At 42.8% G+C, this 22,274-nt stretch overlaps 2 protein-coding genes across 2 annotated transcripts in view; one reads left to right on the top strand and one right to left on the bottom strand.

The window, feature by feature from the left end:
• Positions 1-11,825, top strand: part of LOC133140507 (NACHT, LRR and PYD domains-containing protein 3-like) — a gene marked incomplete at its 5' end in the record, with an annotated part of 65,258 nt that extends 53,433 nt beyond the window's left edge. The window contains 4 exons of the mRNA XM_061260509.1: positions 8,731-8,892; positions 9,218-9,264; positions 9,463-9,533; positions 11,802-11,825. Coding sequence (XP_061116493.1) covers positions 8,731-8,892; positions 9,218-9,264; positions 9,463-9,533; positions 11,802-11,825 — 304 coding nt within the window. The remainder of the gene's footprint in view (positions 1-8,730; positions 8,893-9,217; positions 9,265-9,462; positions 9,534-11,801) is intronic.
• Positions 11,826-15,542: 3,717 nt separating this feature from the next.
• Positions 15,543-22,274, bottom strand: part of snrnp200 (small nuclear ribonucleoprotein 200 (U5)) — a 44,874-nt gene continuing 38,142 nt past the window's right edge. The window contains exons 41-45 of the mRNA XM_061260314.1: positions 20,892-21,068; positions 20,157-20,317; positions 19,257-19,338; positions 17,816-17,908; positions 15,543-16,282 (exon numbers count right to left, since the gene is read on the bottom strand). Of these exons, the coding sequence (XP_061116298.1) occupies positions 16,133-16,282; positions 17,816-17,908; positions 19,257-19,338; positions 20,157-20,317; positions 20,892-21,068 (663 nt within the window). The 3' untranslated portion in view covers positions 15,543-16,132. The remainder of the gene's footprint in view (positions 16,283-17,815; positions 17,909-19,256; positions 19,339-20,156; positions 20,318-20,891; positions 21,069-22,274) is intronic.

Below are 22,274 nucleotides of genomic sequence, written 5' to 3'. Positions count from 1 at the left end.
GAGCCATGACAGGCAGCCAGTGGAGGGAAGTAAGCAGGGGGATGACGTGTGAGGACGGGGATTTTGGAGAAGGATTCGAGAGGGGGGAGTGAGGCGGTGACAGTGGTGGCAAAGGAAGAGGGTGAGAGGGAGTGGAGGTTATGGCGGGCTGAGGAAGTGTGGGTGGGAGGAGGGGGAGGAGGATGGGGAGGAAGAGGGAGGGAGAATGAGATGAAGTGGTGATCAGATGTATGCAGAGGGGTAACTGTGAAATCGGAGCATGAGCAGTTCCTCACAAAGACAAGGTCTAGGACATTGCCCGCCTTGTGGGTTGGAGGAGAGTGTTGCAGGGAGAGGCCGAAGGAGTGGAGTAGCGGTAGGAAGGCAGCAGCCTGGGAGGCTTCAAGGTGGATGTTGAAGTCTCCTAGGAGAATCAGTCAGCTCCATCCTCAGGGAAGGAGCTGAGAAGGGTGTCTAGCTCATCAAGGAAGTTTCCCAGGGGCCCTGGAGGACGGTAGATAACTGCAATGAAAAGGTTAGTAGGGTAGGATACTGCAACAGAATGGAATTCAAAAGTGGATATGGACAGGTCAGAGAGGGGGAGAACAGAGAATTTCCATGAGGGGGAAATTAAAAGACCAGTACCACCGCCACGGCCGGAAGGCTGGGGAGTGTGCGAGAAGGAGAAGGAGGATGAGAGGGCAGCGGGAGTGGCGGTGTTGTCAGGTGTGATCCAGGTCTCCATTAGGGCAAGGAATTGTAGGGACTGGAGGGAGGCATATGAGGGGGTGAAGTCAGCCTTCCGAGTGGCAGACTGGCAGTTCCAGAGTCCCCGTGACAGCAAAGTCCTCACAGGGGGTCAGCGGGGGGTAGCTGAGGTTCGAGGGGTTCCGACGCCGTGGAGGCCCACGTCGCAGGGGGTGTCTTCGAGGGAGAGAGCAGACTGGGATGGGGTGAAACATAACATCACAAACTGGGACGGAGCGACGCTAGCTGACACGCCTATTTGAATCGCCTACAATTGCTCACAAGCAATACCAAATCAAAGCTAATCTACTGACAAATTCCACAGCTATTTAAGACAAATGTTCAATCACTCTACAGGTATGCAACTAGTAGAAGTGATTAACAGCAACAGAGACAAACAAACTGGCTCAAGCCCTAACCCCTGCTGTTCAAATTAGCAATTTAAAATCAAACGTTACCGCGTCTAGAGAAAAGTCCGCAGCGATACTAGAACACCTGGTGAGAATGATGCACCAAAGACCATACCTGCCTTTCGCCCCAATGTATGCTGGGATAGGCTCCAGCCCCCTATGACCCTGTTCAGGATAAGCGGGTTAGGATAATGAATGAATGATATCTATAATAGGCCCAAGTTACAAAAGCGCTGAGTGTAAAGTGGCCTGTAAAGTGTTGTTGTCATGTAGGACAAGGCATCGTTCCATAACATAAGGTTTTTTTGAATAAAGCAAAACGTAGGCCTAGGCTATAGGCCTACCTCGGGCAGTTTTGGCAAGGAGAGAAAACGGTGAATTTCTTCAGTATGATTCGCAGATGTTCATGCTTGCACCTCGTTTGCATGTACCATAAAGCCAATCATCAAATCGGTATGGAACAGTTGGGATAGCGAACAATAACGCTGAAGACGTTGCCTATGGAAAGTAAACATAAAAGCAGAAGTAAATGAACGCAACCACATGAATGAATAATATGGCAAGCGATCAATGTTATAGGCCACTGATAGTAGTGTAGGGGAAACACTGTTTCGCAAGACAATATGGGCAACAGTTTATTTTGTTAAAATTATTTTGAACCAATTTACTCATTTCCGACACAGAACAGTATAGAACATTCCATGAAAGTGATCTTCATTGGAACAGAAAGAAAATCGGATATTGTTTTTACCGGCGGACGAGTTTTAAAGAAGAGAAGAACATACGGAATGATGCAGATGTAAGTTCACATTAGCACATTATCTTTTAGTTGCGCTTATTATACTTATGTTCGCGCATAGCCAGCTATTTTCAAGCCACACTGCACTGTACTTATAGAAGCGGATTTATTGCCTTCCCTCTTGAGGTTAGATAAACAGCGTTTTTGTTCTGCATGTTGTTGATGGTCGGGTGCGTGCAAAATTGCAAACACAATACTTTTGGGGATAACCAACTTGAATTTGGCCTTTCTATAGTGTAAAAAGTCAAAAAGGGCTGTGACAATGACATCAAATGCATTAATTTGTGTAGTCTAGGCTGTTCCTTCAACAAAGAAGAATGTGGAGGACCGACAGGAAAAACAACAGGACTCGGCTAGACTTTTCTCATGTTTACACACAATGGGCCTCATTTATCAATATTTTCATAAATCTGTGTCTATATTTATGGAACTAACAAATTCTGATTGATTTATCAAATGCCTAGACAGTTTTTTTTATATAAACGTGTGTATGTTGATTAATACCAATCAATTGTAAACAGAAACTGTGCACCAAACTGGTGCCTCTAAAATACCTTATGAGGAATTCAATTTCAGGCAATTTAAAGAGATGGCCAGGGAAAGATGAAAGACACTCGATCTGTCTTTTGAAATTTTGTGTAAGCATACTAACATGAAAACATAATGTAGCTAATTGGCTTACTTTTGTTTATATTGGCTACATAAACTGCGTATGTGCCACATAGGACAGGAATAAAGAGGAATGGAGCTGGTGGAAAATGTTGTGCGGTGTCGTAGGTGCTGTATACACACCGGAGCCGTGCTGCGTGCAGAGTGAAATGGGTGTAAGCAGTAGAATGTCAGGGCCGGGGAAGACTAAAGCTTGGCAAGATATTGCTGTTTTATTTTATCTTGATTACAGTAGCCTAAACACAGGTTTCACATCTATTACTCATTATTACTCAACTACAGTCATGTGGCAAGTTAGCTTGCAAAGTTAAAAATACCTTCACATATTTCTATGACTTTTATGGAAATTTTGTGAACAGCTTTTGTCGGCCAACAGGTGTGAGAAATATCGCGACTTGAACTCAGCAGAGGGCACTGTTGACTGGAATGGTTAAGTGTCCATATTCTAATACAGTGTGGATGCATCATGATGCATCATGTTTATTGAGATTAGATTGTAATGTCTCACATGTTATAACCATATTTGTGCTTGTTATACATGTATATAATGCTACCAGGTTAGATAATTATCCATTTCAGAACCACATCTTCAACTGAAAGTGTGTGCTAACTGTGTGGCAGTGATAAATAAAGTGTTGAGGATTCAGTGGCATCCTCTTGTGTTTCTAACCGGACACGTTGCAGTGGGACAGCATGTCTAACCACTTTTAAGAGATAGTGGTGATGTCCTTAAGCCACTACAACAGTTTTTATGTAAACATCCACAGGACAATATGGCTTTACAACAGAGAAAGTGATCATGAAAAAATCAAATGGAAAATAAGAAATGACAGATTCAATAGTTGGGGCCTTATTGAAGCTTATTGAATCTTATTATTCTTATCTGAATAATGACTATTTACATTTCTTGCATGTCTTGTTTCTGCTTAAACTAGTGCTAGGGTTAATATGTATAAAATCGCCATGCTCCACCTCGATGTGGCCAATAATATGTTGTCCGGTCTCCCGTTGCACAAGATGTGGCTTTAGACGATCTCACACTCCTTAGTGGAAATGTCTGTATCTCGCGATTTGAACAGATGTCTTTTTCTGTGATCACCCCAATGAACTGGGCACAGGCAGTTTCATTGCTGTAGGTTGGGTTTACATTTAACCCGTTCCTTGATGATGTGGGACTTAAACTTAGTAAACGGTAGCTCTTCTTTGGCTATATTATAAGCAGTGTTAAATTGTATTATCATTTCTGGCGCTGCGGGGAGGGGGGCTCCTCTGCCAGCCACGCACCTGTCACGCCCAGGACGTGATTCTTGGAGATATTGTGCTTTATTAACATTTCAATTCGGAACGTCGATGCTCCGACAGCAAAAGTTCCCAGCAATGCTTTGACCGCACTCTTTGCAATAAATGCAATGCATATGTTGGCCATTTTATCATGTCTGAGCCACGGAAATTGGACAGGCCATTCTTTGCGAAAGGCAGAGTATATTTTGGACTTTTTGTATGTGGTCTGCTCTGGCTCTGGCTCAGAGTCAGTTGAAGATGTGACAGGGGAGACAGGTTTTGGAGCAGTTACCTCCACCGATGATGTTGGGTCTGGGCTGGGCGTTTCAGGGCCGGGGTGTAACGGGCACCGCAGTCACACAGAGACAGACCTGCTAAATGTCAGGCAGACAGATTTTTGGTTGCATGTCACACTCTGGAGGACTGTCTAAGCTATGACAGGTACGCCTTATTTATAGCAAACTTTGTTTACGTGTTTTATGGAATTCATATTCAACTCCAATTAAGCATGAATTAATTAGGATTACCCAAATTAATCATCACCCATTTTAATGTTGAATCCAGTTTTTGAAATGATGAATAATTTGAATTTTTAATTGGCTTATTAAAATAATTTTTCCACTGCAAATGAAAATAAAATATGAATGAATGGATGGAACAATAAAACCACAAAACATGCTTTAGAACTGTGTGCTTTCATTTCCACACACCATACGAACAGCTGAGAGCATTTATGGAATCCGTTTGGATCCTGAAAGCCTTGATATTATTTGTGTAAATGCATTTCCGAATGATCTACAGTGTTTAGTTTGTTTGGCTCACGTTTGATAAATAAGGCAACACAAATATACAAGACATGAAGCATGAGAAGGAGTCATTTTGCAGGGTCATTTTTTTCTAGTGGCGGCGTGGATGGTGCAGTGGGTAGCACTGCCGCCTCACAGCAAGGAGGTCCTGGGTTCGAATCCCCGTCGGCCGGGGCCTCTCTGTGCGGAGTTTGCATGTTCTCCCCGTGTCTGCGTGGGTTTCCTCCCACAGTCCAAAGACATGCAGGTTAGGCTGATTGGAGAGTCTAAATTGCCTGTAGGTGTGAGTGAATGGTGCGTGTGCCGTGCGATGGACTGGCGACCTGTCCAGGGTGTATTCCTGCCTTTCGCCCAATGTATGCTGGGATAGGCTCCAGCCCCCCTGCTACCCTGATCAGGATAAGCGGGTTCAGATAATGGATGGATGGATGGATGGATGGATTTTTTTCTAGTTATTTCACCCATTTTGATAAATGAACAATTGTAAATTCCATTTCAGAGAACATATTCTTCTCCATAAACATTTTTACAGTACATAATCCAGAATATCACAGTTCACCCTAATCAAGCCCTTCTCCATTTAGAAAGCATTAAAAGGTTGAATGACTGATTTAAAACAAATATTTTAAAGAAACAGAATTTTGTGTTGAGAGTTACGAGTTAACTTCTTTTCACCTGCAGTTGGAGTAATTTAAAATGAGTGTTAAACTGCGGCATTCCACAGGGAGTCCTTCTCCCATGGAATTCTGTGGGTTTCCGCAGTAAGTTTTATTCGATATACTGTAGATGGCGCGAGTCTACCACAATCAGTCACTGAATAGTCCAAGGTCTGAGACGCCTGGAAGGCAGTGGCTTTTAGAACTAGAGGCAGATTGGCAAACCTGCAAGCTCAGTAATGAAGCTACAGTTAGATTTGATACAAATACATGAAAGAACAATGAAGTGCACAAATTCCTACAGTTGTCCATGGTAAACTGTCAAAATTAAAAGTAGCCTGCAGTAGGATTTGTCTAGCCTACTGTATGCCTACTAAATTGTGAGCATTTTAAGCATAGCCTATTGCCAAATGTGAAACATGTTTAAATCCACAGGCCTCTATCGATATATTTTAGACTACTCATAAGTATTTGTTCCAAGCAGAGGCATAGGATTTTGACTTAGAAGCATGGGGGAAACATATTTTCATCTAGGGGTTATGCTATTGGGAGAGCAGGATGTGAGAATATCTCAAAGTGGAAATCTATACTCTTGGTTTTGTAATTGCTAGCCTGTATTGAGTTTTAGGTGGACATGGTTTTGTAATAGGAGTTAGCCAGCATGCAATTAAATGGCTAAAATAGTTTGTATGAAGCTAGTTAAAGAGAAATAAATTATTTGCTTACTGAACTCAGCAGATGGACACACTGCGCAATCTATCAAAACATTATTGTAGTTGTAGCCTGGATATTTGCATTAGTGGTGCATATAAATTAGTGCTCGACTTTCACATATCTGCTGGAACAAACTACTCAAAGCCTATGTGGTGGTGGTTTCCTTCTATTGGAAACTTAGAGCTTTTAATCCCTTTAATCCTTTTTTCATAAATTCGTTTTTACATTTTTCAATCACTACTGTTACGACCAGGCCCCTTTGGCTTGTCGCAACACAAAAATGGGAAAACATTTATAAAAATAGATTAATTTATTAACAAAGGGACCAAAACAAGCAATATGGGCAGCATGGAACCCTGGTGGTAGCTGTTCTTACCAAGTTCCTCCCTCAGGAGTCTTCATATAGGGTTCCCCACAGGTGCCTCCAATCCTGCAATCAGAGTTAAAACCACCCAACACACCACTCATTCTACTAGGGGCAGACTAGAGTCCTAGGGACGTAACACCCCCACCCTTAAATGATGACTCCAGTCACCAAACACTGACATGGGGCTCCAAGGAGTCTCATACACCAGGCTCTGGGGCAGAGTCACACACACACAGACCAGGGGCAGAGTCACACACAAAGACCAGGTGCAGAGTCACACACAGACTCTCCCAGTCAAACCAAAGACTTTGGGGACAGGGACAGGCAAGACGGGCCACACTCACCCCCAGACTCCAACCAACCTCCAGTCCCAATGACCCAATCAGCCAAATAACTCACATGATCGGTCATTCACAGCCACACGCCGTGATACAAACAAGCCAACAAATGTTCCTGACCTGTAGCATTCCTGCCGTGTGCTCGCTCCACTGAACCAGCACTACAAGTAAATATCACTCCGGCAAAGGCAGCATCAAGACGTTTTTATTAACCATTTTACACCAGTGGTAGTTAAATGGAGTTGATCCTCCACAGCTCAAATGCATGGACAATTTGCCAATTAAGCAAGGACTTGCCCTTCCCACCCGGAAACTGAACTACAACTCAAACCTAGACAAAGCACAAATGTCTATACCACATAGGCAAGTCCATAAATTCAACAGCTGCCGCAAATTAACCAAACGATAACAGCACTGCAAACATTTAACAACCAAAACAGCAGAATTTAGCAAAAATGTTACAATACTTACCAAACAGGGTTCTCTCCATGCCTCAATCTGCCCAAGCTCATAAACACAACAACCAGCCTCTCTGTAACACCACTCCATAGCTTAACCTTGCCAAAACTGAGCTTCTCTACATCCCTGCTAAGTCCTCTCCGACAGTCGACCTCTCACTGACTGTTGATGACTTTGTAGTTTCCTCCTCCCGTACGGCAAAGAATCTTGGGGTGACTCTTGATAACTGCCTCACTCTGGCTCCACAAGTATCCTCCACTGCCAGAACCTGCAGGTTTTCCTGTACAATATACGCCGTATCCGTCATCTCCTAACTGAGAAAGCCACCCAGCTCCTAGTCCAGGCGCTCGTCATTTCCCGCCTGGATTACTGCAACTCCCTCCTAGCCGGTCTCCCAGCTTGTACTATCAAGCGCCCCCACCCTCCTATTGCCGCACGCATCCGATTCAAGGCCCTAGTGTTGGCTTTTCAGGCTGCTAAGGGGACTGCCCCACCTTACATACAATCCTTGATCACTCCCTACTCCCCAGCTAGACCACTCCAGCTGCCAGCTCTGGTCGCATTATGGTTCCTTCTCTATGAGCACCTGGTGGTCGAGCTGCACGTTCACGCCTGTTTTCCGTTCTGGTTCCTCAGGGGTGGAATGACTTGCCTACCACTGTCAGGACAGCATAATCCCTGCCCCTATTTCGACGCAAACTAAAAACACACCTTTTCAAACTGCACCTTAGTCCTCCCTCCTGAGTTCCCCTGCCCCCCTTTCTGATATCCCTATCCCTATTGTCTAACCCCAAAAAAAAGAAAAGAAATTGCACTTATGATGACTATATGTTTAGAACAACACTTCATGTTTTACTAGTTATGGATGTGATGCTTTAACTTGTGGAAGAACCTATGGACTTGTAGATCGCTTTAGATTAAAAGCGTCTGCCAAATGACAAAAATGTAAAATGTAAATGTAAACAGGTGACACCAATTAAATGGTTTATATGTGCTGTAAGATGTGTGACACACACAGCTCTGTTAATTTATATATTAATGTGTAGAATTTGAATAATATCATATTGGAATGGTTTTTGGTTCAGTCAGGCCCCAGTCAGCCTCACAGACAGGCCCACAGAGAGCCCCAATGCCAGCCTCACAGAGAGGCCCAATGCCAGCCTCACAGAGAGCCCCAATGCCAGCCCCACAGAGAGCCCCAATGCCAGCCCCACAGAGAGCCCCAATGCCAGCCCCACAGAGAGCCTCCATGCAGTGCAGAGATAGAGGAGGAAGACCAAGCCCTAATAAACAAATCAGTTCAAATTGACACAACATCAGTTCCCAGCTCCCGAGAGGAATTTTGCAGGGCATTGGTGTCTTTTGACATGGACTGGTTAGAGTCAGAGTCTGACATGGATGACTGACTATATATAATCCTAATAGATTAATTTGTACATTGTCATATTAGTTTACATGTTAGTTTATGTGAATGTGCTGTAAGGTGTGTGTTCTTCTCTCTGCAGGCTGTCAGGCTGTAGAGTCACACAGAGAGGCTGTGATTCTCTGGCTTCAGCTCTGTGTTCAAACCCCTCACACCTGAGAGAGCTGGACCTGAGATACAATCACCCAGGAGACTCAGGAGTGAGAGCGCTGTCTGCTGCTAAACTGGACACACTCACACTGCTGTAAGTACACACACACACACACACACACTCACACTCACACTGCCACACTGACACTCACACTAACACACACACACTCACTCACACACTCACACTGCTGTAAGTACACACACACTCACACTGCTGTATGTACACACACACTCACACTGCTGTAAGTACATACACACACACACACTTACGCTGCTGTAAGTACACACACACTCACACTGCTGTAAGTACACACACACACACACTCACACTGCTGTAAGCACACACGCACACACACTGCTGTAAGTACACACACACACACACACACACACACACTCACACTGTTCTGTGTTTCTTACAGTGTGGAACATGGAGGAGAGAACAGGATCAAACCAGGACCCAGGAAATGTGAGTCATGCAGAACACTTTCTATAGATACACACTGTACTGTGTATGTATGTGTGCTTGTGTGTGTGTGTGAGAGAGAGAGAGAGAGAGAGAGAGAGAGAGAGAGAGAGAGAGACTTTACCAAAACATCTCTCACACACATAATGAGGTGAATATTACGAAATGATAATTAATCTCAGAAATGTCTCTGGTGTGCAGACGGCTGTCGGCTCACACTGGATCCAAACACAGTGCACAGAGAGCTGTCTCTGTCCGAGGGGAACAGGAAGGTGACACACACGCCAAGGAGACAGAAGCCATATTCTTATCATCCAGAGAGATTTGAGTACTGGGAGCAGGTTATGTGCAGAGAGAGTGTGTGTGAGCGCTGTTACTGGGAGGCTGAGTGCAGTGTGTCTGAGGGGGGAGGGGTTTCTATAGCAGTGACATATAAAGCAATCAACAGGAAAGAAGAAACTGCTGACTGTGGGTTTGGATTGAATAAAAACTCCTGGAGTCTGTGGTGCGATAAATACAGATACGTTGTCTATCACAATGATAACCCCACACACCTACCTGCCCCCCCCTCCCCCTATCGCAGAGCAGGAGTGTGTGTGTACAGGGTAGGAGTGTGTGTGGACCATTCGGCTGCCACTCTGTCCTTCTACAGCGTCTCTGACTCTGACACACTGACCCTCCTGCACACATTCCACACACACTTCACTCAACACACACCCCTCTGTGCTGGGTTTTATGTGTGGTGGGGCAGCTCAGTGTCCCTCTGCCAACTGGAGTAGAGAGACACACACTCACACACCTCCACCCCACATACACACACTCTCATGCACACACACACCCCTCTACCCCACACATGCACACATACACACACTTATACACACACACACCCGTCTGTGCTGGGTTTGGAGTGTATGATATGTTGAGGAAATATATTTGTTGCTTTTACTCCTCGTCCCTTTTTACGTGGGTGAAGTTGTTTTGGCAGCAATGATGTTGAAGAAGCACTCAGAGTCAATGGTTGTTCATTGCAAATCTTTAGTTTAAAATAAAACAGATTAATCTGGGGAATCTGTGTGCTCCGTGCAAGAAGCTTCAAGAGACCAGAGAATTCCAAAGTAACAGTAGGAAGTATCCTAGTCTTTATACAATATAGCTAACCAATCATTTGTCATATAACATCACATGGTAATAATTCTGTCTCCTGTATCTGCATCTTTGTATAAAAGAAGCCAGTGGCAAACTTCTCAAGTTAACTGCATTTTACTACTACATTTTACTACTAGTTTTTACAGTCAATTTCATTCATTTTCACAAGAGTTCCATTGTGCAAAGTCGTTAATGTGAACAGTAATGGATTGAGTTTCCTTATTTACTGTGTTATGATTGCTTTGTTTGAACCTGTTCCTGTAAAATCTGTTTGTGATTAAACCTGAATTATAAAAACATCTTGCTGTTATTTATTACTGCATGGACTCCTGTGCTACAGTAGTACTTATTTCATATTTTGTATGGGATTATGTGTGGGCTCAATATGTGTTGTGTTATGTTCCTGTTATCTGTCTGTTAGTTTATCATTGTTTATTATCGTTATTCTTGTAATTTAATATTTTTCATATCCATGGCTGGTGTTCTGTTTACATTCATTAGTCTTTGCACTCGTCTTCCCTTGTGATGTCTGAGTCTGAATGTTTACTAGCGCAGTCACTCCCCTGTCTGCGTGCTCCACTATGCGGGTGTTTACGGTAGTTCCGGGGTTCAACCTTCCTTACAATCTTGCATTCCTTACGTCCGGTTCTTTCACAAGTTAATGTTGTAAAGCACTATTCTTACTAACAACTACTAATTTAGATATTGTACAGTACTAATAACGTTAATACACTTAGTGTCTGTCTAACTAACAAACTTACAGTCACTTAATTTGGGTAGATTAGATTTAATCACATAACTAATTTACTAACGCATCTCCAGTTTCAATTCTGTCTGCTTGCGTAGTTTCAGCAAAGTATTCACACCTGTCTCTCCGTATCTCTACATCTCCTGATTCTGTGCAATTGTCTACTCCCTAATCTGGAGCCGTTTGTATTACGTGTGTGTCTTTGTGAATCCAGTCCGTGTTTTTGTTTCCCCCTTGTTATTGTATCATTACCCTTTCATGCGTCTCACCTGATGTTTATTTCTCAGACCACCCTCACGCCTAGTTTGTCTCATTCCCCTGTGTATTTCTACCTGTCCTTTTCAGTTGCACCTTGCTAGTTTGTCAAGTCCCGAGCCCTTGAATTTGTTCCCCCCAGTTCTAGCCCCCTTGTTCCCGAGCCCTTGCCCTTGTGGCATTCTGTCTTGTTTTGTTGATTTTTGTATCTGTATTTCTGTTCATGATCCCTGCCTGCTTTTTGGACTCTTCTTTTGGATCAGCCTTATTACTTTCGCCTGTGTGGACTGACCCCCTGGTTTTTGAACTTTGCCTGTTTGTGATTACGCTCTGTCTGCCCTGTCCTCTGCCATTAAACATGCCATTTTCTACACCCCTGTGTCTGCTTCAGGTTCCACTGTCCCCCCCAGCATGACAAGTACATCAGGATGGGGCTAAAATATGCACAGTTTACTTAATGACATTCATCTACAGTAGTGTAAATTAACTACTGTATAAGATGCACAAGTTATTGCTTCTATTACTGCAGTGTAACCACTAGTCAATACATTTTGTACAGTCACTGCTGGTCTACTGAGCAGGTATGTTTGGTCGCTCTGAAAGAAATGCTTTTCCTGTAGGTTTGAACCTGGATCTGCTGCACATAAGTTGAATGGATTAGACCTCTAAACCAAAGTCAAGGCATAAGTGTGGTTTGCATAACATCCAGTCTGAGGTGTTCTCATTTTTTTCAGACTCATTTCTAGTAGCTGTAATCACGCAATGCAGATTCATTAGAGTATTTTACAATTGCTTTAACTAGAGAGCCAGTGTTATTGGACTCACTTGTATTATGTACCCAGGGGGGCAGCAGAGCTGGCCTTCTGGATGAGTTTGAGCCTCTTTGTGTTCCTGGAGTGGAGGCTCCCAGCCCAGTACACACAGCTGTAGAACAGGACACCTGTTCAGCCACAATCATCTGCTAGAACATGGCCAGCATCCTGCCAACAAAATGACACCTCCATCTTCATACTAAATAGAAAAACTAAACCATGCACCATACCAGAAACTTGCAATGGCCAAAAGTACCACTATCAGATCTGTGGGTCGTGTTGGAATACTGGAAACACAAAGTGGATGCATTTCGCCATCTGGTGGCTTTATGGCGCTATTGCAAGGGACTGAACTCGAGGTTGAGATTCATGGCAGAAGCTGAAGGTTCTCTTTAATTCACTGAATAGATAAAGTGAATTACAGTGCTGTATCGATTTATAGATTGCACTTGTATTGCAATATTAGGGACACAAACTCCACAATAGTGCTTAGCTGTTATCCACTTATCCCTGGTTATGGGTATGCATTTTGCCCTTTAGTTGTACGTCACTCTGGATAAGAGCATCTGCCAAATGCCACTAATGTAATGTAATGTAATGTAATGTAATGTAGCTGGGGCTTTAATAAGGCCAAACTAAAAATTACACAAAACACACAATCTGAAAAGTGAAATAATCCTTGCTCCATTTTGGAGTTCATTTCACTTTCAGTTCCCTGCCTAAGCCTGGATCAAAGTGATTTGCCTGGGCAGGTTTTATCAAGCGACATTCAGAAACAACTGTACCAAGACAACTGTGCCATAACATACATTAATCATAATGACATATTTAACAGACATTTAATGTTTTCACAGCCGTCAACCTGTTTCAAACAACTGAATGTACACTGGAAATTACATAGTGGGCCTTTTTCATCAAGTCAACTTAATTATCCCACAATGGGGAAATGAATTTGCCTGAACACTACAATACAAAATGAAACCAAAAGCATTAACACACAAACACAAAGAGCAAATACATTCAGCTCGAGCACAAAACACAAACTAATACAGTACATCATACCTGGGAAATAAGAAAGCATTACTGGGCTATGACTAATGTTGCTGTGTGAGAGCTAATACCTGCTAATACCTCTCCTCATCTGGATCTCTCCATTTCCCTCGGGGATACCACACTCACGCCATCACCCAGTGCAAGAAACCTTGGCGTGGTGATGGACAGCAGACTGTCCCTTTCCGATAACATTGCGGCGGTGACCCGGTCTTGCAGGTTCTTCCTATACAACATACGGAGAATCCGCCCCTTTCTCACCCCCTACTCGACCCAGCTCCTGGTCCAAGCGATGGTTCTATCCCGCCTGGACTACTGCAATTCCCTCTTGGCTGACCTCCCAGCGTCTGCCATCAGACCCCTCCAACTTATCCAGAATGCAGCAGCTCGTCTGGTCTTCAACCTTCCCAAATACTCACACGTCACCCCCCTGCTTACTTCCCTCCACTGGCTGCCTGTCATGGCTCGCATCAAATTCAAAACATTGGTGCTAGCCTTCCAAGGAGTTAAGGGGTCTTCCCCAGCTTATCTACAAACAATCATCAGACCCTACACCCCTGCCAGACCTCTTCGTTCAGCCTCCACAGGCCGCTTGGCACCTCCCCCTCTCAGAACCTCCACCTCACGCTCACGACTACGGTCTGTTCTGGCTCCACGGTGGTGGAACGAACTCCCTGTTGAGGTCAGAACTGAAGAATCTCTCCCCACCTTCAAGCGCAAGCTGAAGACACACCTCTTCAAGCAGCACCTCTCCCCATCCCTCCCTACCTCCCTGTGAACCTTAATTGTCTCTGTGACTTGCTTTGTGTATCGGTATTTTTAGTTAGCTAGGTAAGCAGTGTTTGGATAGTGAACTTTGGTCACTTTTGCTCTGTTGTTTGTTTCTTTGTTCAAAAAAAAAAAAAGGCCCTCGTCCTTATCTTTGTTGTACAGGTAGCAGTTGAAATTGTACTTCCCTCTAGGGTCTTTCAGCGAACTTATCCCTGGTTATGGGTATGCACTTTGTTGTACGTCACTCTGGATAAGAGCGTCTGCCAAATGCCAATAATGTAATGTAATGAGAGCTCATTATACAGACGGACCGTGGCTGGGATAAAGGAGACCGCATTGCGTTTAGTCCTTCTCCTGTGCTGCACTGTCCCTATGGCTGTGCCTGCTCAGCTGGCTCCAGTCAATCCGTGTGACCTTATTTTCCATGAGTTTAACATCCAGCTCCTCAACAGAGATCTGCTCTACGCCAACAACCCGACTAGCCAGTCACACTACTCGCTCCAGTTTGGTCTGATCTTGTGCTCTCATGTTTCAAAACAAACTTATGAGGCCAAACCATTAGATACTTCAGAGAACCAATTCATAAAATGGTTCCATTATATGAAATAAAAGCATGAATTAACATTTCTGCATCATGCTTGGTTAAAAATGGCCACACTTTGGCAATATTTCTTAGATGAAAAAATGCTACTTTAGTCACCTTGTATTTGTACTTTTGTACTTTAGTCACCCATTGACTGATTCCAGACAGACAGGTGGTTAGGGAGCATAGAGCGCTTGAATCATTCGGCTCAATTGAGATGTACAATTGTGTCGTCGGCATAACTATGAAAATTGACGTTATGCTTTCTAATAATATCACCCAAAGGTAAGGTATATAGTAAAAAAAGAAGAGGGCCAAGACAACTTCCCTGCGCAACACCAAAGGCCATGTTGTAATTCTCTGACACATTGTCTCCTGGACTAACATAGCATTTTCTCTCTACGAAATATGTTCAAAACCAGTCCAGACCATTTTCAGACAGGCCAACCCAGTTTTCATTCATTCATTCATTATCCTAACCTGCTTATCCTGAGCAGGGGGGCTGGAGCCTATCCCAGCATACATTGGGCGAAAGGCAGGAATACACCCTGGACAGGTCGCCAGTCCATCGCAGGGCACACCCAACATTCACTCACACACTCATACCTATGGGCAATTTAGACTGTCCAATCAGCCTAACCTGCATGTCTTTGGACTGTGGGAGGAAACCGGAGTACCCGGAGGAAACCCACGCAGACACGGGGAGAACATGCAAATTCCGCAGAGAGGCCCCGGCCGACAGGGATTCAAGCCCAGGACCACCTTGCTGTGAGGCAGCAGTGCTACCCACTGCACCATCCGTGCTGCCTCACTTGTATTATGTAAAATAATATTATAATAACACTTTTTTGCTCTTGGGTCTCTGGAGGTTAATGCACATTGCTGCAAATTTATTGTGAAAACATCACACTTGACATTTATTTCAATTCTTTATTAGAGCTGACAATAACAGAACAATATTACAATATATTCCATAATGAATGTTTTAAAGTAGCCTTTGAAAACAACAATTCTATCTTCTTAAGCAAAGCATTATCTATTTTATCTTGACAACACCAATACAATATTGTAGAAAAATGTTCCCACCTAATGAAATCTAAAAGAATGCCAGGACAAAGTGGTTCAGAGAACAACAAATAAAAAACAGCTGGTTAAACTTTTTAAAGGTTTTTGCCTTTTGGCCAATCACATTGAGAATCCAGCCTGGTTTTGTACGGAAAACGAGTTGTCACATTTACTTGCTGCAACTCCACTGCGAATGTGAGAAAATCACAGGGAAATTTGCTAAAGACATTTTTCTTACGAAATAACAGATCAAGCGCAGATTCCAACCTGTACTGAAGGAGATTTAGGTCGTCCCATCTCTTAATTTGTGAAAAGGCATACGTTTGACATAATACAAAAACGTTGGTGGGTATGAAGGACGAACAACAGTAAAGGGGCCATCCTAAAGTCCAGCGTTTTTCGGTGAAACCCAGCCTGACCCAGAGGCTGAACTTTCCCAGCTCAGTCCGAGTCGCTGTCTCCCTCACTCTCCGCTTCCTTCACGTCCACGCTGAATTTGTACTCCTGGTCACACCCCATATACGCATCACTCATGAAGTACAGCGTGTAATTGTGAACCCCTTGTGCTGGTGCCACAAAGTCCAGCTTCACCTGGTGTGGAAAAGATGGAAACCATATTGTCAGTTTAAAAAATTGGACACAGATTTGTGAACTATATATATACATGGGCGACATTGGCTCAGGCGGTAAGAGCAGTCGTCTGGCAGTCGGCATGGCGACATGGCTCAGGCAGTAAGAGCAGTCGTTTGGCAGTCAAGGGTTGCCGGTTCGATCCCCCGCCTGGGCTGTGTCAAAGTGTTCCTGAGCAAGACACCTAACCCCCGAATGCTCCTGACGAGCTGGTTGGTACCTTGCATGGCAGCCAGTCGCCGTTGGTGTGTGAGTGTGTATGAACGGGTGAATGAAAAGCATGAATTGTACAAGTGCTTTGGATAAAGGTGCAATATAAATGCTAGCCATTTACCCATTTATACAATGATTTTTCCCAAGGAAATGTTAAAACAATGGGTGAGGATTAGAATATCAAATTTGATCTTAATTGGAATATGAAGGAGCAACGCATTAACGGCTTCTGATTTGCATTCGTTTTCACATTTTCTTCACATCAAGTAGGATGTGCCCTGCATTACTACTATGAATAAATAAATAAGTAATCTGAATTGTGAAATGGTTTGCATATTAAGTGTTCATGAATATCTGTTACCTGTCTAAAATAAAATGCTGCAACATTTGACTGCAAAATCTAAAGCTGAATGCATTCTCTTCTTGATTAACTCAGATGGCCCACAGTGTTATAGAGCAGCGGTCTCCACACTGGGTCCTAGAGAACCCCTGTGTATTCTGGTTTTCAATCCAACCACAATAGTCATCTAAAATTGAAACAAGCTGTTCATCTTTCTTAATTAGGCATTTCATATTTAGATGGCTTATTTACCTGAAACCACATTATTTCAGAAATAGCCTTGCAATTTCATTAATAATAAAACGACCATGTTCATATTGTGCTTAGCTTACTGCACCATCTTGCAAACAATTACACAAAAACTTTTAAGAGTGAGGATAATCAACAGGCTCCTAATTACGTAGTTTAGCACACTGCAATTGTTGCTATATCAACGCAATGCAGGTTTGCCTGGTCATCATTTGCTTTGCCTTCGAATTCTTCATTATCTTCCAAATGGTTAGTTTTGGTGGCCAGGTGTCTACACTTTCACCAATTAGGAGCTTAAGGATTCACCTTAGTCTTTCATTTTATCAGTTAACAATAACTTACCACTATTTATGCAAATTATCAGCAAAATGTATGAAATGTTAGCAATATAGCACAAACAACACAATAGGAACATGGGACTTATCCATACAACTTAGAGCCCAATTTCTTTTGGTCACAATGTCTCAAAACACTGCTGACGTCCCCTCCCAATTATGTACATAATGAACTGAAGGAGAGGGGGGGGGGGAATATATAGTTAATGATATGCTGAGGTTACTAGTGTCGTTCACTAGAAGTAGGAATACAGACAATAGCTATTACATTGTGCAGTCAGTTACTTTTTTACTACTGAGCGTCATAATAACATAATAACACCAGTATGTTACAGTTCCCATCTGAGGCAGATTTACCTTGGCTTTCTGCTGCAGTGTGAGTCTCTTAATGGAAATCAGACTGTTGGATTTGGGGTCTCCGATCACCACCCACCAGCCTTCCTCACGTTTCTGTCCCAACACAAGCACACAAAACAATATACAACAAGCACCACCAAAAACAAAGCAGATTTCAGCACGGGGTATATCATCCGTACAAGCCATCAGCAGGAAAAACAACTAAAAGGCTCTTGATGACACTGTACCTTAACATCAGTGCTAATACGGTGAACAATTTAATAGCACACACAGAAGCAGTAAAACAACAGTTACATTTCCAAAAGTGATGGAACCCATTAGGCATGTGTGCTGCATTTCCTGACAGGTATAGAGGGAGAAGATTACAAACTGACAATTAGAAAAATAATGATAATAAATGTTCCAGTTTATTTTGGTAGGACTGTTTTTTGTCCCGTATTTCTATTTTTGGACGTATTTCTCCACATTATAATGGCTCCCTTGACTTTCATCAGCGGAGTGTTTGTCCTCATAATTGACAAACATCAGTTACTAACATAAAAATGTAGGTGCAAACACAAAAAAAGTTGTTATTTATTGGCCCTTTAGTTTATTTTATATAAAGTTGGTTCTTTGTTTTGCAATGAAATACTGAGAGCCCCAGCCACGGTCCAGCCCCCACTCACTGAGACCCGTCCCCAGCAGTAGCTGAACTTCACAATATTTTGAAGCCCGATTTCTCAAAACTATAACGCATAATTTAACAAACCATATCTCTAAAACAGATTGGTCAATCCCAACAAGTAATAACTAATTTTGTAGCTCTGACCTTCTAGTGCCATATAATTCCACAGTTAATTACATCAGGAAAGCCATGATTTCATAGTATTGCTAGAGCATTTGGACGTCATTGTTTTTGCATCCCCAGTAATTTGGTTTTCTATTATTGGTCATAATCTTGACAGCCCTATCCTACCCTATTTTGATGGGGAAATGTTTCCTTTTGAAACCCCTGCACATGCACATACAGTATAGCCGTAGTATGCATTCTGTTTGGGACTGGAGGCCTTGAGAAAGACTGGGTTTCATTACATTACAGGCGTTTAGCAGACGCGCTTATCCAGAGCGACGTACAACCAAGTGCAGATCAAACACAAGTACAAGTGCGAAGAGGACCTGAGAGCACGGTACAGTTCCGAGTCCTAGTGTAAACATACAGATACAATCAGAACCCTTGAAGAATACATTAACTTCTACTAGCATACCACGGTTGGCAGCTAGAATACCCAGAGTAAAACAATACAATACAATATCTGATACAATACAACAATATCTATACATGACTATATATAAGTGCCATTATAATCGATGGCATGCACAAGGCTAATCATGGTGCTGAGGTAGGGAGGGAAAGGTTAATGACCGTAGTACAAGATAAGCAGATTGATTATTGGATCAGTACCTGAGGAAACAGAGGAGCGATTACGGGGCCCGTCACTTCCTCTTCTCTCTCCAGCTGCACCAGAACCAGAACTGGTCCACCACTGCGGACGAAAGTTTCAAGATATCAGAGAGAATCACGGACACACACAGCAGATTCACCTGAGTCAAAAAGTCCAAAAATCAGTAAGTGGAATAAACTGTCATCCAAGCCCTTTCCGTCAACCCCACTTCATGGATTCCCACCTGAGATACAGTACCCGTTTCCGATTGGCCGACAGGGGATTTTCGTGAAGAAAATGGTACGAGCATGTTGCATTTGTTTCTTTTGATTTCTTAAAATAACTTTTGAAATTCTAAGCCCAAACACTTAGGAAAACTCATTGCCTTTACGGTGTTGAGCAATTGTATTTACTGTGTTGATTCATTGCATTTATGGTGTCGGCTGTGCTCTCGTGTTAATTAGATAACACCGTCTTATTTATTCTGGTCGGTGGTGGGTTGGGGGCTTCCATCTCAAGACAAAAATAAATAAATTCCCCACCAAATATAACTCCAAGAAACACATGGCTTTTTGGGAATCACTGGCTGTTGACAGAGCATATGGCTGCCACAGTGATATGAAATGAACCAGTCAAGCAGAATTATCCTGACCTGCATATCCACAAATTGTTCATGTGGCAGTTCAGAACATGATTCTCTGCTGTAATTCCCACTGGAACAGTACGGGTAAACTGGTGACGTTCCCACAGGAACAGTACGGGTTCAGTGGTGACGTTCCCACTGGAACAGTACGGGTACAGTGGTGACGTTCCCACTGGAACAGTACGGGTACAGTGGTGACGTTCCCACTGGAACAGTACGGGTAAAGTGGTGAAGTTCGCTGATCCTGCCTCGATACAAGCCGCCTGTCCCTGCTCACCTCTTAATACCCTCCTTCTCAGCCACCTCGTAGGACAGTTCGATATTGGGGTAGCGGTTGCAGAATCGTGCCACATCAGCCATCTGTGCATCAGAGAGCTGGAGCAGCCCAGTGCGTTCTTCATCCTCCATTTCCATGATGTCAAAGATGCTCTCGACGCCCTGTGAGACAGAGAACACCATTTCTTGTAGCATCTACTGCACATCTGGCAGCAGCATGACGGTTTGAAGTACAAACAAAATTATTCTAAAATGACTACAAATGAGAAGTAAAAGCCTAATTAAGATTAATGAACCTTTAAAAAAATTTTTTTTATCATGATAATCAGAAACATGTGTAGCACATTATACTTTCCAGACTATGGTAAATTAACTTGTGCGGGAGCAGGTACTTTCCCTAAGAGGTAAACCTATCCGTTTGACGTCTAGCTAAACCCGCCGTCATATGAGCAAACCCCCAAGGGGCAAATGCAGTTGGTATTAAAGGTAAGGGAACTTGTTTCCTAGTTATTGTAAGTTACGCCCAAAACACCTATTAGTTAAGTCCAGCCCTTTTGGACCTTTTGTCTTACTTTGCGCTTGAGCAATCGGCTGTGGAACTAGCAAAGGTGTGCCTGACCACGCCCTAAACGGATTTCGCATTCTGGCTTCGGTCAGCATTCTGCCATAACCATTTATTAATTGCTTTCTTTTTATTAAAAATGACTTGAGGTCGCAACCAGTGGTCTGCTCTTACCTTGTCAGTGCAACGTTTGATATGTTCAGAGGTGAAATAGGGCAGCTGCTTGAGGTAGGAGTCCTTGGACCACATGGCTTGCGTGACCATCTGTGCCAGCTCCATGGCGGCCAGTGCTGGGCTTAACCACCCGTTGCTGGACAGCACATCCACACAGGCCTGGATCAGACGGACAGCCTGCGGCGGGGAGGAAAGACTAACAATCACGCCCAAATGCAAGACTTCTGCGCTGACACTAATTCACAGGTGGACACTGCATGCGGTGGGAAAATGCAGAATGCAGAAATCAGAATTGAGCATTCAGCCAATAAAGACGCTTTGTCTTTATTAAAGCAGAAGAGTGGATTAAAATTCCTCCACAGCGATGTGAGATGCTGATATAGAATTATAACAGTGTTGGGTTGCAATTATTGCTGCTTAAGGTGGTGAAACCAGTTATTACATTTAAGGGGCAAATTCCTTTTCACAGGGGTGACATGGATATTTCATAACGTATTTCATGAAACATTTCATAAAAATAAAATAAAAACACTAACATTACATTTTGTTTAAAGATCTAAAACCTTTTAGTGTACAGCACTGTAGATTTAACTTTGACATAACTATTCTGTGTAGATGAATCTAAAACCTGCTAGTTTGTAAAACTGAAAAAACAGGTAATTGATCTCATCCGAACACAAACAATTTAGATCATATGGCACAGGGTACTCATGATGGTATGCTGAATATGGCTCCATGTCACAAATACAAAATTTGGCTAGGGCAGAAATAAAGTTTGTTTAGTTTATGAAACTTGTCGGCAGAAGTGGAGTTATTCAACATATTCTATTTAATTATTTCAAGATAAAAATGTGTTGGTGTTACTTTTACACTGAAAAAGGTTTACACCATAACGGCAGAAAAAAAAAACATGACTTATCAAAAGACAAAGACAACTTTCCAGTTTTGAAACAAACACTTATATTGTACTGGTATTGGAAGTAAAAACAGGTTCAATTATCTTAAATGTTCATTTTGCGAAACCAATATTTCTTAAACCAGAAAATGGTAATTTTCTTATATAAACATACTATTCAAATTATAACTTTGAATTATGCGCTTCAATCAGTTTTTGTGTCAATTTAAGAAATATATACAACAAAACGATCAATTCTGATCTGGACATTTGATTACTTTCTGAAGTTTGTTCGCTAGTTTCTAGCTCATGTTTGGATTTGCCACTTAATTAAGTGGAGCCGGTTAAAATTATGAAAATGTTCTTTTACTGAATCAAACAAGTTAGATTTACAAACTTTGCCAAGAAGACTAGTACACTGTGAGGCACAAGAGAAAGCTCTTAGATGATTTGCAACAAGACATAATTATTTGACGCTCATTACTCAA

Source organism: Conger conger, chromosome 11, assembly GCF_963514075.1.
Source record: "Conger conger chromosome 11, fConCon1.1, whole genome shotgun sequence".
Lineage (NCBI taxonomy): Eukaryota > Metazoa > Chordata > Actinopteri > Anguilliformes > Congridae > Conger > Conger conger.
The sequence above is the reverse complement of the archived record's forward strand: the minus strand, read 5'-3'. Positions and strand labels throughout refer to the sequence as shown.